The 18,391-nt window shown below is 35.0% G+C and overlaps 1 protein-coding gene across 8 annotated transcripts in view; it reads left to right on the forward strand.

Moving 5' to 3' along the window:
• Window positions 1–18,391, forward strand: part of TASOR (transcription activation suppressor) — a 48,482-nt gene that overhangs the window by 12,942 nt on the left and 17,149 nt on the right. For all 8 annotated transcript variants that reach the window (XR_011075728.1, XM_068558770.1, XM_068558772.1 and 5 more), the window contains exons 7-14: window positions 1,571–1,695; window positions 3,748–3,779; window positions 4,518–4,623; window positions 5,486–5,589; window positions 5,670–5,773; window positions 15,676–15,748; window positions 15,841–15,912; window positions 16,974–17,675. Coding sequence is in view for 7 of the 8 variants with exons in the window: in XM_068558770.1 (XP_068414871.1) it covers window positions 1,571–1,695; window positions 3,748–3,779; window positions 4,518–4,623; window positions 5,486–5,589; window positions 5,670–5,773; window positions 15,676–15,748; window positions 15,841–15,912; window positions 16,974–17,675 (1,318 nt within the window). In the remaining variant the exon portion in view is untranslated. The remainder of the gene's footprint in view (window positions 1–1,570; window positions 1,696–3,747; window positions 3,780–4,517; window positions 4,624–5,485; window positions 5,590–5,669; window positions 5,774–15,675; window positions 15,749–15,840; window positions 15,913–16,973; window positions 17,676–18,391) is intronic.

Here is an 18,391-nt window from a genome sequence, read left to right on the forward strand (position 1 = left end):
TTCAGTTCTCTCTGCCACCACACTAGACTCTGGTTTCCACTTACCACTGCTAGACTCCAGTGTCTCTCACTGCTATTTGTTCAGTGTTTCCAAGATAGCTCAGAAACATAACAGTGGCCCCCCTTAGACTTACAGTGATATTCAGATTCCTTAGCCTAGCTAGCTCTCCCTGCCTGTAGACTGTGACCTCCAGCCTGTTTTTTGTATAATTCCTGCCCTCAACGATCTCATTTCCTCTTGAAGCCTTGGTTTCTCCTGGCCTAGAAAGATCCTGTCTAATAAAATATTGCTCATTCTTTAAGGTAAAGTCAAAGCCCTTTGAATTACCTTAATTCATATCACTTTGTATTATTGATTTGGTAGATATTTTCTATTTTTATTAGTATTTTTCTAAAATGCAAACTTAGAATTCATTCTTTAAATTTTATTCAGATGTAATTGATTTATAGTAAACTACACATATTTAAAAGTGTATTTAATGAATATCAGTCGTTGTGTTTTTATATGTTGTTTGACTATAATGTTACTCTTTTTAACAAATGTATAAAAAATGTGTATATCTAAACGGATTGTATGTGAAAAGTGGTGGTGCTAACCTCCCTGGAAATGTTCTTTCTTTTTCTTTTCTTTGATTTTTACTTTATTTACATAAAATAAAGTTTATTCTTGCTCTTTTCTTTTTGAAGAATCTCAGTGGGCAAGACCTATTGTTGGGGGCTTTTTGCAAAAATTATATTCACCAAAGTCATCTGGGCTGACTCATTTGATTACCTTCTGGACAGTAGTATTAGTAGATATGAAATATAACTATAAAGTAATTACTGGTTTTTCTAGCAGAACTTGTAAATTGGCTTGATGTTTCCAGAAAAATTCCAGGCATTTTTAGAGCAACAGCAACATTATTGAAATCAGTAGTTTCCCAAGAGAATGGACTTTGAAGGACAGTGCTTTGTTTATAAACTAGGGCATTCTTTTTAATGAAAATCCCTAGACTGCAGGTCAGAAAACCCTAATCTAATGAATGTTGTGAAGGGGAGAGGCAGATAGATAGGGTAATAGGAAGAGGTTCAGCTGCCTTTGTCACCTATGTTTGTAATCTCTGCCACCTCCCCTTTGTTGCTTTGTCTGCAGTTGGAGTCAAAAATGTGTTTTTCTTTTGAAATAATGAGCAGAATGCTAGGTTTGCTTGAGATTGTGTTCTTAGTATTTTACTTTTGTATCAAATTGGTTTTTCTGGGCTGACCTGGGAGCTTAGGCTCCATTTGTTTCATTTTCATGAGGAAATTTGTTGCGCATTCCCACTGGTCAGTTCTTCAGAAGTAAACTTTTGGAATACCTATTAGTATCCTGGCATCTGATATATATATAGAAGCAGAATATTTTATATCATAAAATAAATATAAAGTACAAATTATTTTAATTAAATTGACAAGCAGTGCTTAAAGATATCTTTCATTAAGGGTACTTAGGTGGTATTGTGTTTCTCAGAAATCAGGCAGGTAATTGTAAGATTCCACTGTCTACTTCTTGCCTTCTTAAGGAAGTTAATTTTGCATTTTCTTATTTTTAGTATTATTTTTATGAGTATGGCTTTGATGAGGTAAGGCGAAGACCGAGACACGTGTGTCCATACGCAGTTGTGTCTTTTACTTATAAAGATGATATACAAACTCCGAAGTTCGTACCTTCATCAAGGTAAGACTCATGAATTTTAGACGTCATCCAGAATGGTATATAACACGTATCCTGCACTTCTGAGTTAGGAGGAACACTTTGTATTTCTTCCCATTTTCTATTCTTCTCTTGAAATTAATTAGATTCATGAATGTTGATGATGACTTTTAAGAAGTCAGTTAGAAGGACAGATACTTAACTGTGTGGAAATAAAAACTAAAATTTACTTAAACCTCACTGGTTAATCTTTTTTTCCTGATATTGAAGGTTTGTGTAGCTGCATAAATGCAGTTGGTTTTTTGGGGGTTTTTTTTGGCCATGTCATGTGGCGTGCAGGATCTTAGTTCCCTGATCAGGGATCAAACCCGTGCCCCCTGCAGTGGAAGCTCGGAGTCCTAACCACTGGACCACCAGGGAATGTCCAAATGAAGTTTTGTTTGTTTGTTTGATTTTGTTTTTTTGTTTTTGGCTGTGCTGTGAAGCGCGTGGGATCATAGCTCCCAGACCAGGGATCGAACCTGGGCCCTGGGCAGTGAAAGCACAGAGTCCTAACCTCTGGACTGCCAGGGAATTCCCCAAAATGCAGTTTTTAAAAGTGAAATTTTGTGTATTAGCTCTCCTGGAAATGGGGAGCTTCTACAAATCCTCAGCCCCATCTCAAACCAGTTAAATCAAGTATTTATGAAGGAGCCTAGGCTTTGGTAGTTCTTACACGCTTCCAGGTGATTCTGATGGTCAGTCAGAGTAAATTGCCATTGATGATTTCTTACAAGCTCTAATATGAGGTGACCAAGTACAAATCAGTTTCTTCCCCCCCCCCCCACCATGGGGTGATTCCAGAAAATGTTTTGGCAAAATTGAATAAGTAGATTTACAGAGATGTAGGTGAAACAGTTAAATATCTACTTATTTTTACTTTGAGTTCCCAGATTTAAAGTCATGCATGATATCTAGTAATTTAGAAATACTGCAGTTTTAAAAAGCCACATTTCATGAAACAGACATTTTTGAGGTCAACCTTTTAATCAGTTTTCAGATCAGATTGTCTTGTCTTCATTTAAGTTGTTTGAGATGCAGCACTTTTTTTTGGTCAGTGAATAGCCCTGGAAACCATCCACAGCCACAAGTACTGATTTGCATAATATCCTGACAGTTGTGTTTTTCTTTCATTCTTTTTTTTTTTTTTTCCGGTGGCTCTATATTTGTGATCTCCATGATACATTTACTATAGTGCCTTTCAACAGTGATTTTTAAAAGACACCCAGCACTTAATTATAAGGTCGTACCCCCAGGAATAATGATTGTCTGTTAATTTTCTTTGCCTCTTTGATTTTATCTGTTGACCCTCCGTATCATTTAAAATGAACATCCTTGTTGTACCTTGAATGCTGCCATGAATGCTTCTGCCTCTGCATTTGCTATTCCCCCTGATTCCTCAATTAGCTGCATAGTTTACAGTGTCAGTGAGACCTTCTGTGATTTTTTTTTTTTGAAACCTATGTACCCTTAGTTTCTTTCTTCCTTTTCTTCCATAGCACTTAAAACGATCATCATCTGGTAAACTATATACTTACTTTATTTTTTTTTTTTATACTTACTTTTTGATTGTTGTCTGTCTTCCTTATGAGACTGTAAGCTCTATGAAGGCAGGGGTTTTGTTCATCGCTGTAATTGTTACCCAGAACTGTGCCTAGTAAATAATAGAAGCTTAGTAAATATTTAAGTATGATTGAGGCTATTTCCTCAAATCTCATCACCAAAATAAAGAAATTGACAGAGACTTTAAAGGACTGTATTCTCTCCTGATGGATATTTTTGGGAAAAACAGCTCCCTTAAATTTGGGAAAATATGGTAATTTGAGCCAAGTAAGTGATTCTGATTTCTCTGAGTAGACTTGGATTTATTAAATGTTGTAATAAGTAATTTGTTCTTCATACTGGGAGGGAAGGATTTAATTCTCTTGTACAGTATCCCATTAAAAAATAGTATTTCTGTCAATGCCCTGAATGTTAACTTTCATGTTGTTAGCAATCAGTAATATTTCTTTTTTCTTTTTAAAAATTTATTTGTAGATCTAACAGCTTTAATGCAGATAGAAACACAGGTAAGATTCTTATATTTCTTTCTTTTAGTTTTATAAATCGAAAGAATAAGTATGTAGAGTAAAAAAATTAATAAGTTAAGTACTTTGTTTTATTTTTATAATGAATGAGAATCTGCAAAGTATGAAAAAGCTCGAGGCCATGTTATGATGTAGCATCAACATTTGGTCATCCAAACATAAGGTCTCCTTTGAGAATCTGCTGGTACTGTGAATACACCAAAGAATTTTAGCACTTTGATTGATAAAGGTAAAAAATAGAACAAGTTTCACAACTCAGCCTTTTAAAAGTATTAACTTCATCAGAGGTGTAGAATTTAGAAGAGAGAGAAGATTAAAAGCAATATTGACACTTTCTATCTTCAAGTTTCTCTGCAATGAGAAGAGCGCAAGTGGAAGCTGTAAGACGTTGTGAGGGATTCATGTAGTTAACTGGATTTAGTATGGTCTCCTTTGGGGGAAGTAGGAGGGCAGTACTGTATGGTCTTTGCTCCTCAGCTTTCTGATATGAGGACATTTAGGCAAATAAATTTGTTATTTTCATCTGGAATAATTTTGTAGGGGAAAAGATACCTGAAACAAAAATCCTAGTATTTGAATTCCCTGTAAATAGAAATGTCAAGGTTTCTTTTGGTGGATCTACTTAAACTGTGTTTCTGGATGTTTTTCCCTTTAGTTCTAGTAAATATTTGCTTCTGGGCTGCCAAGAGGCTGAGTTGTGTCATTATTCTTTTTATTTAGATAAATTTAACTACACGTTGTGGAAAGGACAGCTTTTAAATAAAGGAAAGCTTTTGTGTTATATTTCTCTGAGGTCAGCCACTCGTGCTTTTTTGCCTATCAAGCTGTAAGTATGTTATATTACAAGAAAATAGCAGTTAGTAGTTGCTAATTATTCAGTTCTTACTTGCAATTAAAATTCCTTTTTCTAACTTACATTTAAATTTTACTTTGATCCATAAGAACTTACATATAAACAATGGTTTGTTTTAAAAAAGATTGATTTGATAACTTTGGAAACTTAGTTGGCAGAATGAGCCCTCTGCTTTTCTGTCTTGATTTGCAGATGGGCTAAATAGTTATACACATTTATGGCATAAGATTTTTTCTTAGTGATTTTAAATATTAAAAGTATTTTTCAAAGTTTTGTCCTAATTAGATATATTTTTCATTTAGCAATTTGAACATGATAGACTTTAAAAGATATCAGTTCTTTGTTGGAAACAGCTTGATGTGGTGAGTTAAGTTAAAATTTATATGCTGTTTTCAGTCCTGTGCAACATATGTTGGAATAGAAAGGTTTAAAATGATCTTTTGCTACCACCACAGTAAGCATTATGGGTCCCCATAAATGGTTGAAGATTAATTTAACTGTTCATACTTGAATTGCATTTAATAAAATGACAACTTTTTATCCTTTGTGGTTAGTAAAATTGGTATAAATAACGGTTAGCTTCTGGCTTACAGATGGAACGTTGGTAATATTGCTGGACAGTCTAGCTACCTATACATATATCTGAACTGCCCAAATCAAATATCAAGTATGCTATTCATAAATATGCTCTTCTGTATTCCATCAAGATACTTGTGTGTGTGTGTGTGTGTGTGTGTGTGTGTGTGAGAGAGAGAGAGAGAGAGAGAGAGAGTGAGAAAATTGCTAGAGTTAAAAATACAGGTAAGGCAAATACGCCTTTTCAATTTTCTTTCAGTCCTGAGAAGTTAGATGTTGAAACAGTTATGAGTATTGATCATCTGAAACAGAAAATCCCTCCAGCGCTGTTTTATAAGGAAACTTACTTAGGTCCATATGAAGGTAAAGCAGTTTAATTTTACTAAAATATATAAGAAGCAGACTTGATTTGAATATTTACTATGTATTTTTTCCTATGTCAGTTTTGAAGAATGGAATGTATTGCAGCCTCTATGAAGTTGTAGAAAAGACAAGAATTGGAAGTAACATGGAAAGTTTACTGCAAAAACTAGAGAAAGAAAAACTTGTGAGTGAAAGGTTTTAAAATGTTCCTCATTCTCCCTTAGACATATGCATATTAATAAGAGATTATGATAATATTTCGGTTTATTTCATTTTTGCCTCTGAAAATAACGTAAGGTCTCCGTCTTTGTTGCTGCCATTTGATTAACAGTGTTTTACTGTGGCCTTTGGTACTTTTCTTTTTAGCCACGACACTAGATCCTCTATAGACCAGTCTTCCCCATGAAGTATCTTTATTATATTTTGTGACAGTGATATTCAACAAATATTTATTCATTATCACTTTTTTATGCAGGGTATATAGTTTGGTAAAGAATGAGGCAAGAGACTCTGTTTTCCTGGATTATGTGATAAATGGAGTTACTCAGATGTGCTTTGTTCCAGTAGAGACAGTGACATATTTGAAGATTCAAAAAGAACAAGGCGCTTGGTGAGGTTGAAAGGGTAAAAACACTAGAGTAGTTGGGGGAAAGTGGTAGAACATGAGGCTAGAGAAGTGTGTAGGGGGCTGTGTTCTGCAGTGTCATTCAGGCAGTGCTCGAATGTTTGGACATTTGGACTTGATCCTATAGCAATGGGTTTTAAAGAGTGGGATGAGGTTTTAATCGTGTATGCAATGTGATCAAATCTGTGTTTTGAAAATTTATCTTGGTTACTCTGTAGAGAGTGAATTGAAGGGGGGAGATGAGGTAGGAAACTATTACATTTAGAGGGTAATGATAGGTTGGATGAGAAAAGAAAAAGGAGACTGATTTAAGAGATATTTACTAAGTAGTATCTAATTTAGTAGGTATTGAGTATATCGAGTTTGGGTAGAGGGATTACTAGGTCAGGCAGCAGATTGTGATGGATTCAGGAATGAATGGAAAATGAATACATGATGCTAATATGTATAATTTAGCTGAAGGAGAGGAGGTGATTGCAGAGGAGAGTGGCTATTCCAAGGTTTCTGTTAACATGAGGTAGGTGAGCTCATGTTTAAGTGTTGATGGGACATTCCAGTAGAGAGAGAAGTTTTTTTGCACAAGTATGCCATTTAATACAAGTTTTCAGCTGTTGACTTCTTTTTACTCCTCATTTTGTTGAGCCTCGGTTTCCAGGTAGTCACATGGAGAGCTGTATCCGTGATTTTCAGAACCTGCAACTTCATAGATGGCTACGTAGAATTTTGTTGTATGCATATGTATTTGCTTAACCAATCCATCGTTTATATTTAGATGGGAGGGTCAAATTATATACAAAACTCATAGGCAGAGTTTGTACACTTGTGAATTGATGGACACCTAGCAGTAACTTTTTGAGACCAGCTAGAAATCTTTAGGTAGGCATCTTAGAACACACACACATGCACATTCACCTACATGTGAACATACTTTTTTATTTATATTTGCGTTTCTTGTTTTCCTCCCAAAATTTGTCTATGATACAAGTATTCCTCATGACCAAAATCTATTCAGTTCTTGAGTTCATAAAGTGAAAGTTTAGGTAGTAGGTTTGGATATGGTGGGATATTGAGTTATCCAAATCTGTTCAGTTCTTGAATTTCAGAGAATGAGTATTGTGGGTCTGGGCAGTGAGGAGTTTATCAGAAAAGTACAGTATCTGTTGAGTGCCTAATAGTGAGAATCAGGATAGGAAGGATACTGGCATTTTGTTTTTCACCTGAGTAAGTGTTATATTAGGTTTGTGGAGGACTGGGTCTTCCCAGAATCAAGAAGTAAAGTAAGATCCTAGATCTTAGAGGGCACAGGCATTCCATAAGGATACACTACATGAATCTAACGAACTGACGTATTTTGTGCGGCTGCCCCCTTTCCTGCAAACCCCACTGGGAATTATTCTAACTATAGCTACTTTCTTCATAGTTGTCATCATAATGGGAGGTGCATTGGGGACTGTTGGGTTCTTAATAATTTTATCCTGAATACGCACAGGAGATGTTCTGGATCAGAGAGAGACTTAGTCAGTACCTCACAGTAATAAATGTGTTGGTTCTCCTTTGCCCTATTTCCTACCCTTAGGGCAATGCATCGAGACTCAGGTCAATTATCCTATGCAAGTAGTTGGACACTCGGTAGGCAAGGCATGCGGAAAATGATTTTTCTTTGCTCATGAAGGGAAGGAGACATCTATCTCCCTCCCCTCCTGGAAAAAGATATCCTTGAAAATGTAATAAATATTAACTCCAACCCTTTGATGAATAAATGAAATCTCTTCAGGAGCCAGTTAGCCCTCTTGGACCTAAAGACATCTCCAAGTTCCTGGGACCCATTTATTCTTCCTTGAAATGTAATACCTACAGAGATAGCTCTCCAGTCTTCTGGAATTGTGGGAGTTAACCTAGGAACCTAATCTGTACTGTAACCTTTTGTGTACTCACTTGGCACTTTCAGGGAGGTAAGAGAAATTTATTCTTTTAGATCAGAGCAATTAACTAGGTAATTGGCTATAGATATAATTCTTAAGGTATGTGAAGAGTGAAATATTTCTGGGGGAAATGTAAACAAACATTTCCTATCTTTATATCATATACATTTCTGCATGTCAGAAGGCTAGGGCTTTTTGCAGGAACACAGAATTCAGGGAAGTGGTACTTTCCCACAGGGGTATTTATAAAATAAGTAAAATACTGAACTCTCTTTAGGTTGGTTGTTAGTCAAATTAACTTTTTTTTAAAAAAATTTTTATTTGAGTATAGTTGATTTACAATGTTGTGTTAGTTTCAGGTATATAACAAAGTGAAGTCAAATGAATTCTTAAAGCTAACTTTAGTATAAGAAAAAGTATAAGAGAAATGTCCCTAAATTTGAATATTGTCTCTGCTGTGAACATTTTGAGTCTCTCCTGATGTACATATACAAGATAATTTTCTCTCAGGTGTAGATCTAGTATATTAGATTTATTATCTGTAAGTAGAATTACTGAATCATAATGTATGACTGGCTTTACAAAATAATGCATTTTATTTCAAGTGGTTGTACCAATTTATACCCTCAGTACCAGCAAGTTCCCATTAATTCACGTACTCATAATTACTTGGTATAGTCAGACTTTGGCAAAATCTTGCCAATCTGGTGGGTATAAAATAGTATCTTATTGTGATTTTAGCTTGTCTTTCCTGAAATATGATGAGTTGATCATCCTTTCGTAAACTTATATCTTTTAATGTTCAGCTGCCTACCTATTTTTCCTTTTGAGTGGCTTGTGGTTTTTTTTTTTTGCTTTGAAGTATGGTTGATTTACAATATTGTGTTAGTCTCAGGTGTACAGCATAGTGATTCAGTATTTTTGCAAATTATATTCCATTATAGAGTGGCTTGTGTTTTCTTACTAATTTGAGGATCTTAATATATATTTTGGGAACTAATACTCAGCTGTGTGCTATAATTGTTTTTCCATAATTTACACTTGCCTTTCTACTTTATTCGCAGTGTTTTTTGAAGAATACGTGTTCATAACTCTAATGTAATTGAATTTGTCTGCCTGAATGTTAAGTACTGTTTGTGACTTAAACTTAAGAAATCGTTCCTTGCCCCTAGGTCTTATAGATACTGCCCTATATTTTCTTTTGAATATGTTATGGTTTTGCCTTTGGCACTTAAGTTTTTAAAAAATATATGTGTGTGTATTGTTTTGTTTTTTATTTTTGTTTGATATAATATAGGAATCCAACTTCATTTTTTCCCCAATATGAATAACAAGTTGTTCCTGAACCATTTACTGAATAGTCCATCCTTTCTCCACTAAGAAGTCTTGATACCGGGTAGGGCAAATTGCCCCACTTTTTTCATCCTTTTTGGAGTGTTCCGCTATTTGAGATTTAGCTTCCCCCCACCACCCCAAATTTAAGAATCAGCTTGATTTTTTCAAAAAAATTTTAGGATCAGCTTGTTAGCTCCTTACTCCCCTCCCCACTAAAAAAACCCTATTGGAATTTTAAAATTGGAATTGTATTAAATCTGTAGATCAAATTCGATACTGTCTTATCCATGAACAAGATTATCTCTTCACTTCTTTAGGGTATTCTTTTAACAGAGTTTTATAATTTTCTGGATACAAGTCTTGCTCATTTTTTGTTAGTTTTATCCCCAGACATCTTATTTATTTATTTATTTTTTTGATGCTGTTGTAAACAGTATTTTCCATTTCAGTGCATTTTCTGTTTGTTGTGTATATAGAAATGTAATTGATATTTATATATTGATTATGTCAGATCAGTATATGAAATATGAATAATTTGTTCAGTTTTGTACATTATTTGGGATTACTATATAGATTTCATTATCTGGGAGCAACATCGTTTTGTTTTTTCCTCTCTAATCTAGGATCTCTAGTATGATGTTGAATAAAAGTGGTGATTGTAGGCGTTCTTGTCTTTTTTTTTTTATAAATTTATTTATTTATATATTTTTGGCTGTGTTGGGTCTTCGTTGCTCCGCACGGGCTTTCTCTAGTTGCGGCGAGCGGGGGCTACTCTCTGTTGCGGTGCGCGGGCTTCTCATTGCGGTGGCTTCTCTTGTTGTGGAGCACGGGCTCTAGGAACGTGGGCTCTAGAGCGCAGGCTTAGTAGTTGTGACGCACGGGCTTAGTTGCTCCGTGGCATGTGGGATCTTCCTGCACCAGGGCTCGAACCCATGTGCCCTGCATTGGCAGGTGGATTCTTAACCACTGTGCCACCAGGGAAGTCCTATTCTTGTCTTCTTGATCTTCAAAAGAACACTTCTAACATTAACCATTAGTAGGAAGTTTGTACTAGGTTAGAAGTTTGCTTTAGGTTTTTCATAATTAATCTTTATCAGCTTAAATTTTTTCCTTCTTTAGTTTTTAACCGTGAATGGGTTTTGAATTTTATTGAATTCTTTTTTTTTTTTTTTTTTGTATTTATCGAGATGGTTACATGGTGTATTAGTCAGGTTTCATCAGAGGAACAGAACCAGTTGGATATGCAGTTGATACTTTAACAACATTGGTTTGAGCTGTGCAAGTCCATTTGTATGCAAATTTTTTTCAGTAAATATGTACTGCGGTACTATATGATCTGTGGTTGGTTGGATCTGCAGATGCAGAACCACTGATATGGTGGGCTGACTGTAAAGTTATATGCAGATTTTCAACTGCGTGGGGGTTCCTAACACCCACATTGTTCAGGGGTCAGCTGTATACATATAGAAAGAAATCTATTATAAAGAATTGGCTTGCACAGTTATGGAGGCTGAAAAGTCCCAAGATTTGCAGTTGGCAAGCTGGGGACCCAGGAGACCTGATGGCATAGTTCCAGTCTGAATCCAAGTGTCTCAGGACCAGGAGACCTGATGTCTCCTGATGAAGTCTGGCAGGCTTGAGGCCAGGAAGAGATGATATTTCACTTAGAGTTCAAATGCAGGAGAAAAACCAGTGTCCCAGCTCAAAGGCAGGCAGGCAGGAAGAATTTCCCTTTACTCCAGGGAGGGTCAGCCTTTTGTTCTAATCAGACCTTCAGCTGGTAAGACTCACCCACATTGGAGAAGGCAACCTGCTCTACTCTGTCTATCCACATGTATATATATTTAACTCATCCAAAAATACCTGCAGAAACATCCAGAATGAAGTTTGACCAAATATCTGGATACCCTGTGGCCCAGTCAAGTTGACACATAAAATTTACCATCATGCATAGTATTTATCCTATAAACTTAATAAGATGAATTATATTTATCTTTTTTCAGTATTAAACTATTCCTGTGCTTCTGGTTTTAGAATACCCTCCCCCATTTAAAAAAAAAACGTGGTTTGTTGTGTGAATGTTTTGTTTTAGGAATTTTGTGTCTGTGATGATGAGTGAGATCGACCTACAATTTTTCTTTCTCATTATCTTTGTCCTTATCTAGTTTTTATAGCAAGGTTATACTAGCTTCCCAGAATTGTTAAGTGGTGTTTCCTCATTTTACAAAAGATGGATGTATATATGATGAAAGGAATCTATTCTTTGTATGTCGGGTAGCACTTAGCTGCAAAACTGTCTTTAAAATGTTTATGGGTTTATGATTCAAATTTTTTAATAGAAAACTCAGGTTTTCTGTTTCTTCTCAGGTCAGTTTGGATATATTATGGGTTTTTTTGTTTTTTTAGGAAATTGTCCATTTCTTCTATGTTTTTAAATTTATTGAGCTAGAATTACTTTTATAGTTTTTTAATAGCTGCTGTATTTTTGCAAGTAGTATTTTCATTAGGCTGTCTCTTACTAGTACTTTTCACCAGAGGTTTGTTGATTTTATTCATCTTAAGAACCAAATTTTGGTTTTGACCCTCTGTTGTACCTTTGTTTTCCTGTTTTATTAATTTCATCTGTCAGTTTTAGTCTACTTGGGGGGGGGGGTGTTATTTAGCTATTTCTGACTTCTTATGTTAGAAAAATGGGCAATGAACTTGAGTTCTAAGTACTACTTTAGCTACATTCTACATGTTTTAATATGTAGTATTTTCATTATCATCCAGTTCTAAGTATTTTTTAGTTTCCATTATGATTTCCACTTTGTCATATGATGTACAGGTATATTTTGAAATTTCCAAATATATGAGAATACTTTTTTCTTCTTCTAATTTAATTCCATTGAAATCAGAACAGGTAATTATTTGAAATTTATTGGGATTAAAAAAAAACTCTGTGGTCAGTTTTTGTACATGCCCCCTCTATATTTGAGAAAAATGTGTTTTTTTTTTTTAATTGTTAAATCCTAGGGACATAATTCTGGGTTGACAGCAATTTTCTCTTAGAACTTTGACTGTATTTACTATGATATCTTCTGGCTTCTATTTTTGTTGAGAGGTCCACTCTTAGTCTAATGATGTTTTCTTTGTAGATCATCTTTTTTTTTTTTCTGGTTGCTTTTTCAGTTTTTTCTTTGTCTTTGGTGTTTTGCAGTTACATTAAATATAGCTAGGTGTAGATTTCTTATTTATCTAGCTTGGTATATATTGTCTTTTCATATTTGTGGATTTATAGCTTTTTTTCTGGAGTATTGTTAGTCATTATCTCTGTGATTATACTTCTTCACTCTTTTTTGACTGCCTTTCTAGGACTCTGAAGCATCATGCTGTTCTCAGTGTCTGTTGACCTCTCTTGTGTTTTCTGTCTTATTCCTTTGTACTGCATTCTGAGTGATTTCATCATAGCTATCTTCTAGATTACAAATTCTGTCTTTACCTGTGTCTAATTTGCTGTTGATTTTCGATTTCACAGAAAATATTTTTAATTTCTGAAAGCTATATTTGGTTCTTTTTGAGATCTGCCTGACTTTTTTTTTTTTAAACAGATTCTTGTTAATTCTTTCAGAAAGATTTATTGAGTACCTGTTGTGTGCCAACACACAACTAGGGACTGTTCTAGGAGGTAGAGATTATATTCTGATGTTCCTTGCAATTTTTTGTAATTACATCACATTTTAGCCGTTTTAAAGTGTACAATTCTGTGATTTTTACTAGATTTACAATGTTGTGCAACCATTACCACTTATCTTATTCCAGAATATTTTCATCACCCCAGAAAGAAACCACATACCCACTAAGCATTCACTTCACATTCCTTCCTCCCCCCAGTCCCTGGCAACCACTAGTCTACTTCTGTCTTATGGATTGGTCTATAGTGGACATTTTATATAAGTGGAATCATGCAGTATGTGGCGTTTAGTGCCTTCTTTCACTTAGCATAATACTTTTAAGGTTCATCCTTGTTGTAGCATGTATCAGTACTTCATTTCTTTTATTTCACTGTATGGATAATGCCACATTTTGTTTGCCATTCATCAGTTGTTTCCACTCTTTGTCTATTAAGAATATTGCTACTGTGAATATTTGTATGACGGTTTCTGTGTGAACATGTTTTCAGTTCTGTCAGATTATTTCTTTAAACATTTCATACCTGTTTTATATATTGCATCTTTTGATTCCAATCTGCAGCTCTTGGGTATTTGAATCTATTGTTTTTGCTGGATCTCTCTTAGGTTAGCTTATTTTCTCTGAAGCTTGGTAATTTAAGATTGTGAGCTTAATATTTTACATTTTTAAAAATACTTTTTGTTTTCATACCATATTACCTGTAATGTTACCTGCAAAGCCAAAATAGCAGAATCAAGTAATATAAATCCACAGACTGGGTTAGTATTGTTTTCTGAGGGAGAAGGAAACAGTAAGGTGTAATAAATAGAGGCATCAGTACAGAGTTCACAGGTGTTTCCTATTGTACAGGGTTGAAAGTGTTTCTTTGGCTTAAAGCCACAGATATTACTGCTAGGGCTTCTGTCTGCCTGAGTGTTGTTTCTGGGTGTAGATTCCCTGTGTTCCATGAGTCTCTGGGGACACTGAGTCCCCTTAGGGCACTAGGGTCTTTAGGCCACTAAGCCAGTCAGGTTAAAAAATCTGTTATTTGGAGTGGGTGAGAAGTTAAAATAATCTAATTGTTTTTTCTGAGCAACCACAAAACATGAAGCTCTTACTCATGTCTCCCAACTTTCTGTTCTGACAAATCAAGAGTTGGGCAAAATATTAAAAGAGGTATGATATATAAAACATTTTGGATAAAAGGGTTTGAGTCTGAAACAAAAATTTTGCAGATGCATTGTCCACCTTACTTTTGGGTGTTCAAACAATGTTTTTATTAAGTGTAAATTGATAGTGTAGTCACTTTAGTCCTTTAAATTATTGGTTCTTACACAGACTTTGTTTACTGGAATTGCTTAATAGGAATTTAGGTAGCACAAGTTTTCTTTCAGAATCCAGATATCCTTTTGTGTTTAGCTGCTATACTCAGTTCTTCCTTTACTTACCCTTTCTTTAATCCAAAAAATATTGTGAACTATTGCAGTAGTCTGTGAACTGAGTTCTCTGCATTACATTGTTTTCTTTCCTCCTCCAGTGCTATCAAGTTTCTTTGGGTTTTTTTTTAGGGAAACACTTAAGCTCAAAAGGGTATACTCTCGAGGGCATTTCTGGCTAACCTGGCATTCTTGTCTTTTTACAATCTAGCCCATGATCTTTCTTTCTAGACTTGTCTTACATGTTTCTCCTAGTCTCTCCTCACCCTTGGCCAGTCGTAAGTACTCTGATGCCTGCAAACTGTCCATTATGTTATAACTCTGCCCTTTGTTCATGACGTTGCCTCTATTGAAATGTCTTTCCCACAACTTTAGGCTCTTGGCAACGTACCCGTCCTTCAAAATCCACCTCCCATATACTCTCAATATGTTTTCCAACCATAGACTAACTGTATTTTTTCCTTTCTGTTGCTTCATAAATCTTTTTAAGACCTGTCCTGTCTTATCTAATTATTGATATTTCTTGTGTTACTCTCTCCACCCAATTATAACCTTCTTTTGATCAAAGGATCTTGTGCTGCTTGTCTTTCAAGTTATCTCTGGTAAGGCAAATTGCCTTACGTGTGAAAGATGTTCGTTAAATATGTGAAGAATTAGATTACAGCAACACATTTCATTTGAGATTAGCCTGAACTCTTGAAAGGTAGCATTTGTGTCATATTTTGTATCTCCAACATCCAGCACACCACCTTGGCAATTAAAAACATGTCTTTTGAATTGCTGAGGAAAATATTTGAAGTTTTTGTTTGGTTCTTGTATTTTAGCTTCAAGGAAAAATCAACAAGTTGCTTTAATAGTTAGAATTCTTTCAGTAATATTTTCTCATTAAAATTATGAAAAGGCATTTCATAATAAAGGCATTCTTAATTGATTGGAATCCTGTTAATCAGCAGAGAGTTGGTGGAAAGAGTTTTTTAGCTAATTCAGTAGCAGTACTTTTCCTAAAAAGATGATCAAAAACTTTTTGCTTTCCTTATAATTAGTAGAAACTGCTATGTTTCTGCCTTATGGTGAATAATAACGCAAATTCAACTTCTTCCCTCTTCCAAAAATGTAGGTTCTTGTTAAACCTTTGGGAGACCGAGGATACCTTTTTCTTCTCTCTCCTTGTCAAATGGTTTCTCCATATGGTAGGTGATCTTCTCTATAATTTTTATAATTCTCCTTTAACTTTTTAAAAGTTAAAATATATTGCTAATGAATTTCACTTTTGTTTTTTTAGAACATCATACTGCTAAGTCTCGAGTCTTACATGCTTTGTTTCTATTTCAAGAACCTAGAGGCATACTTACTTGTAAGTTCTTTGAATATCTAAATCCAGTTACATATAGATACCTGCATTTTATTGAAAATTTCCAGATAACTCACTAAGCATTTTGTCTTTCTTACGTCATGTTTTGGGAGATAATGGGGGTATTAAGAGGTGTTAGCAATATAAAACACAAATTATATGACTTGTTTTTTTAACTATGAAAAATTATCTTGGTTCTTATCAGTGTTTTCACTAAGTAAATGTTGATTGTAATTGTTACAATACTATAGCTTAGTTTTTCAGGGTTTCTATTGTTATATGATTTTTTTTTTTTTAGCTTAGTTCATTTTTGCATTCACATTTTAGCGACTGTAAGTGCATCATGTGCTAGGTTAAATATTAGGCCATTCACATTAATAAGAATTTTCATACTGTTTTAGAGAACACCATTTCTATTCACCATTTCTAAGAATGAACTTTAATGCTGTCTTAAGGTAAAGTTCTCACTGTTAGGGAATTCCCAAGAATTTCATTTTTAACCTGGTGGTCCGGTGGTTAGGATTCCATGCTTTCAGTTTCAAGGACTCGGGTTCAGTCCCTGGTCGGGGGAACTAAGATCCCTCAAGCGGCGTGGCACGGCCAAAAAAAAATGAGATTCTCAATGGTAACCATTCAGTGCCTACATATCTGCTTATGGGGATAGAGAGATAGAGACAAAGTTGTTACAACAGGAAGGAGTGACATTACTGTCGTTTGCTGGACAGTCTTGCTAGGAGCCTCAGGTCTTTATTTCTCCTTACATTTTGCTTGCCACCAGTTGATGCCTAGGGACATGAAGAAGATCTTCAATGGGCAGGTGTTTTTCCCTTTAAAAATATGTTCTGCAGTTTTCATGTTTTAATTTCTTATTGGCCCATTTTAGGTTCCTGGGCTTAGAAGCATGCTATTCATATATCCCTATATAACATATATGTATTAGGGTACATACTGGTTTGGTCCACCATTAATGTATGGATGTTGTTACATTGCTTTGACGATATGTAGATCTGTACTTGACTAATTTCTTGATTGCTAACATGATTTGCTTTTTTGTTTGTTTACAGCACAGAAAGGTTCAACCAGTGCAGCACCACAGGAGAGACATGAGAGCATGCCAGATGTATTAAAAATAACTCAATTTTTACAGTTTGCTTTGATTCAGTGTCGAAAGGAATTCAAAAATATAAATACTATAAATTTTCATTCTGTTGTAGAAAAGTATGTAAGTGAATTTTTTAAGCGAGGTTTTGGTTCAGGTAAACGAGAGTTTATCATGTTTCCATATGATTCACGATTAGATGATAAAAAATTCTTATATTCAGCTCCAAAAAATAAATCCCATATTGATAATTGTTTGCATACCTATATTTTTCGGCCTGAAATGTATCAGTTACCTATTTATAAGTTAAAAGAGCTATTTGAAGAAAACAGAAAACTTCAACAGTTTAGTCCACTTTCAGATTATGAAGGCCAAGAAGAAGAAATGAATGGTACAAAAATGAAATACGGAAAACGAAATAACTCAAGGGGTGAAACTATTACACCTGGAAAGCAGAAGTCATCTCACTCTTTGGATTATGATAAGGATAGAGTCAAAGAATTGATTAATTTAATTCAGTGTAGGAAAAAAAATGTGAGTGGGGACTCAGACACAGAAGATATGAGAAGCAAAACTGTCTTAAAGAGGAAGCTTGACGATCTACCTGAAAATATGAGAAAGCTCGCCAAGACCAGTAATTTATCTGAAAATTGCCATCTGTATGAAGGTAAAATATCAGAATTGTTTTTATATAGTATAAAAGTAACAACCAAAAACATAGTAAAGTAGTTCTGTCCTTTCTCCTCATACAAGGGTTTGCAAATTATAACCTGAGAGCCAATCTAGGCAGTCCCCTGTTTTTGTAAAGGAACTTTTGCTGCCAATCTCAGCTTCTGTATTCGTTTTTCAAGGCTTTGTTACAGACTGGCCATGTCCAGCCTGGGTAGCCATGTTTCCCACTCTCCTTGGTTAAGGCACTTTTCTCAGAATATGTCATGGTCAGCCCTTTACTTCTTTCTTTTTTCCTGAAGCATCTTTCATTTCTCTCAAGCCTCATATCTTTACAGTTCATATCCCTCCTTAGCTTTCTGGCTGTTCTCCTCCTTGATGGTTTTCATCTCCTTTAGCTTATGCTGGATTTCTGCTCTGTGCTGAACCTGATGGTGCTTACTGATCCATACTGTCTAATACTGTTGACCTGTGTCTTGAGAGTTAAGTGCTTACTATGTGCTAGCTGCTTTACATGTGTGGACTCATTTAGTTCTTGATTGGTAGACATTATTATCCTTATTTTATAGATGAGGAAACCATCTCAGAGAAGTTAAATAATTTTACCTAAAGTTATGAGTTCACTGATCCATGTTTGAACTCACTTCTGACTAACTCCAAGCATTGTTCCTAAAGTCAGCTATATTTCCTAGCACTGAACACATAATAGGCAAG

This window comes from Eschrichtius robustus, chromosome 12 (assembly GCF_028021215.1).
Source record: "Eschrichtius robustus isolate mEscRob2 chromosome 12, mEscRob2.pri, whole genome shotgun sequence".
NCBI classification, from domain to species: domain Eukaryota; kingdom Metazoa; phylum Chordata; class Mammalia; order Artiodactyla; family Eschrichtiidae; genus Eschrichtius; species Eschrichtius robustus.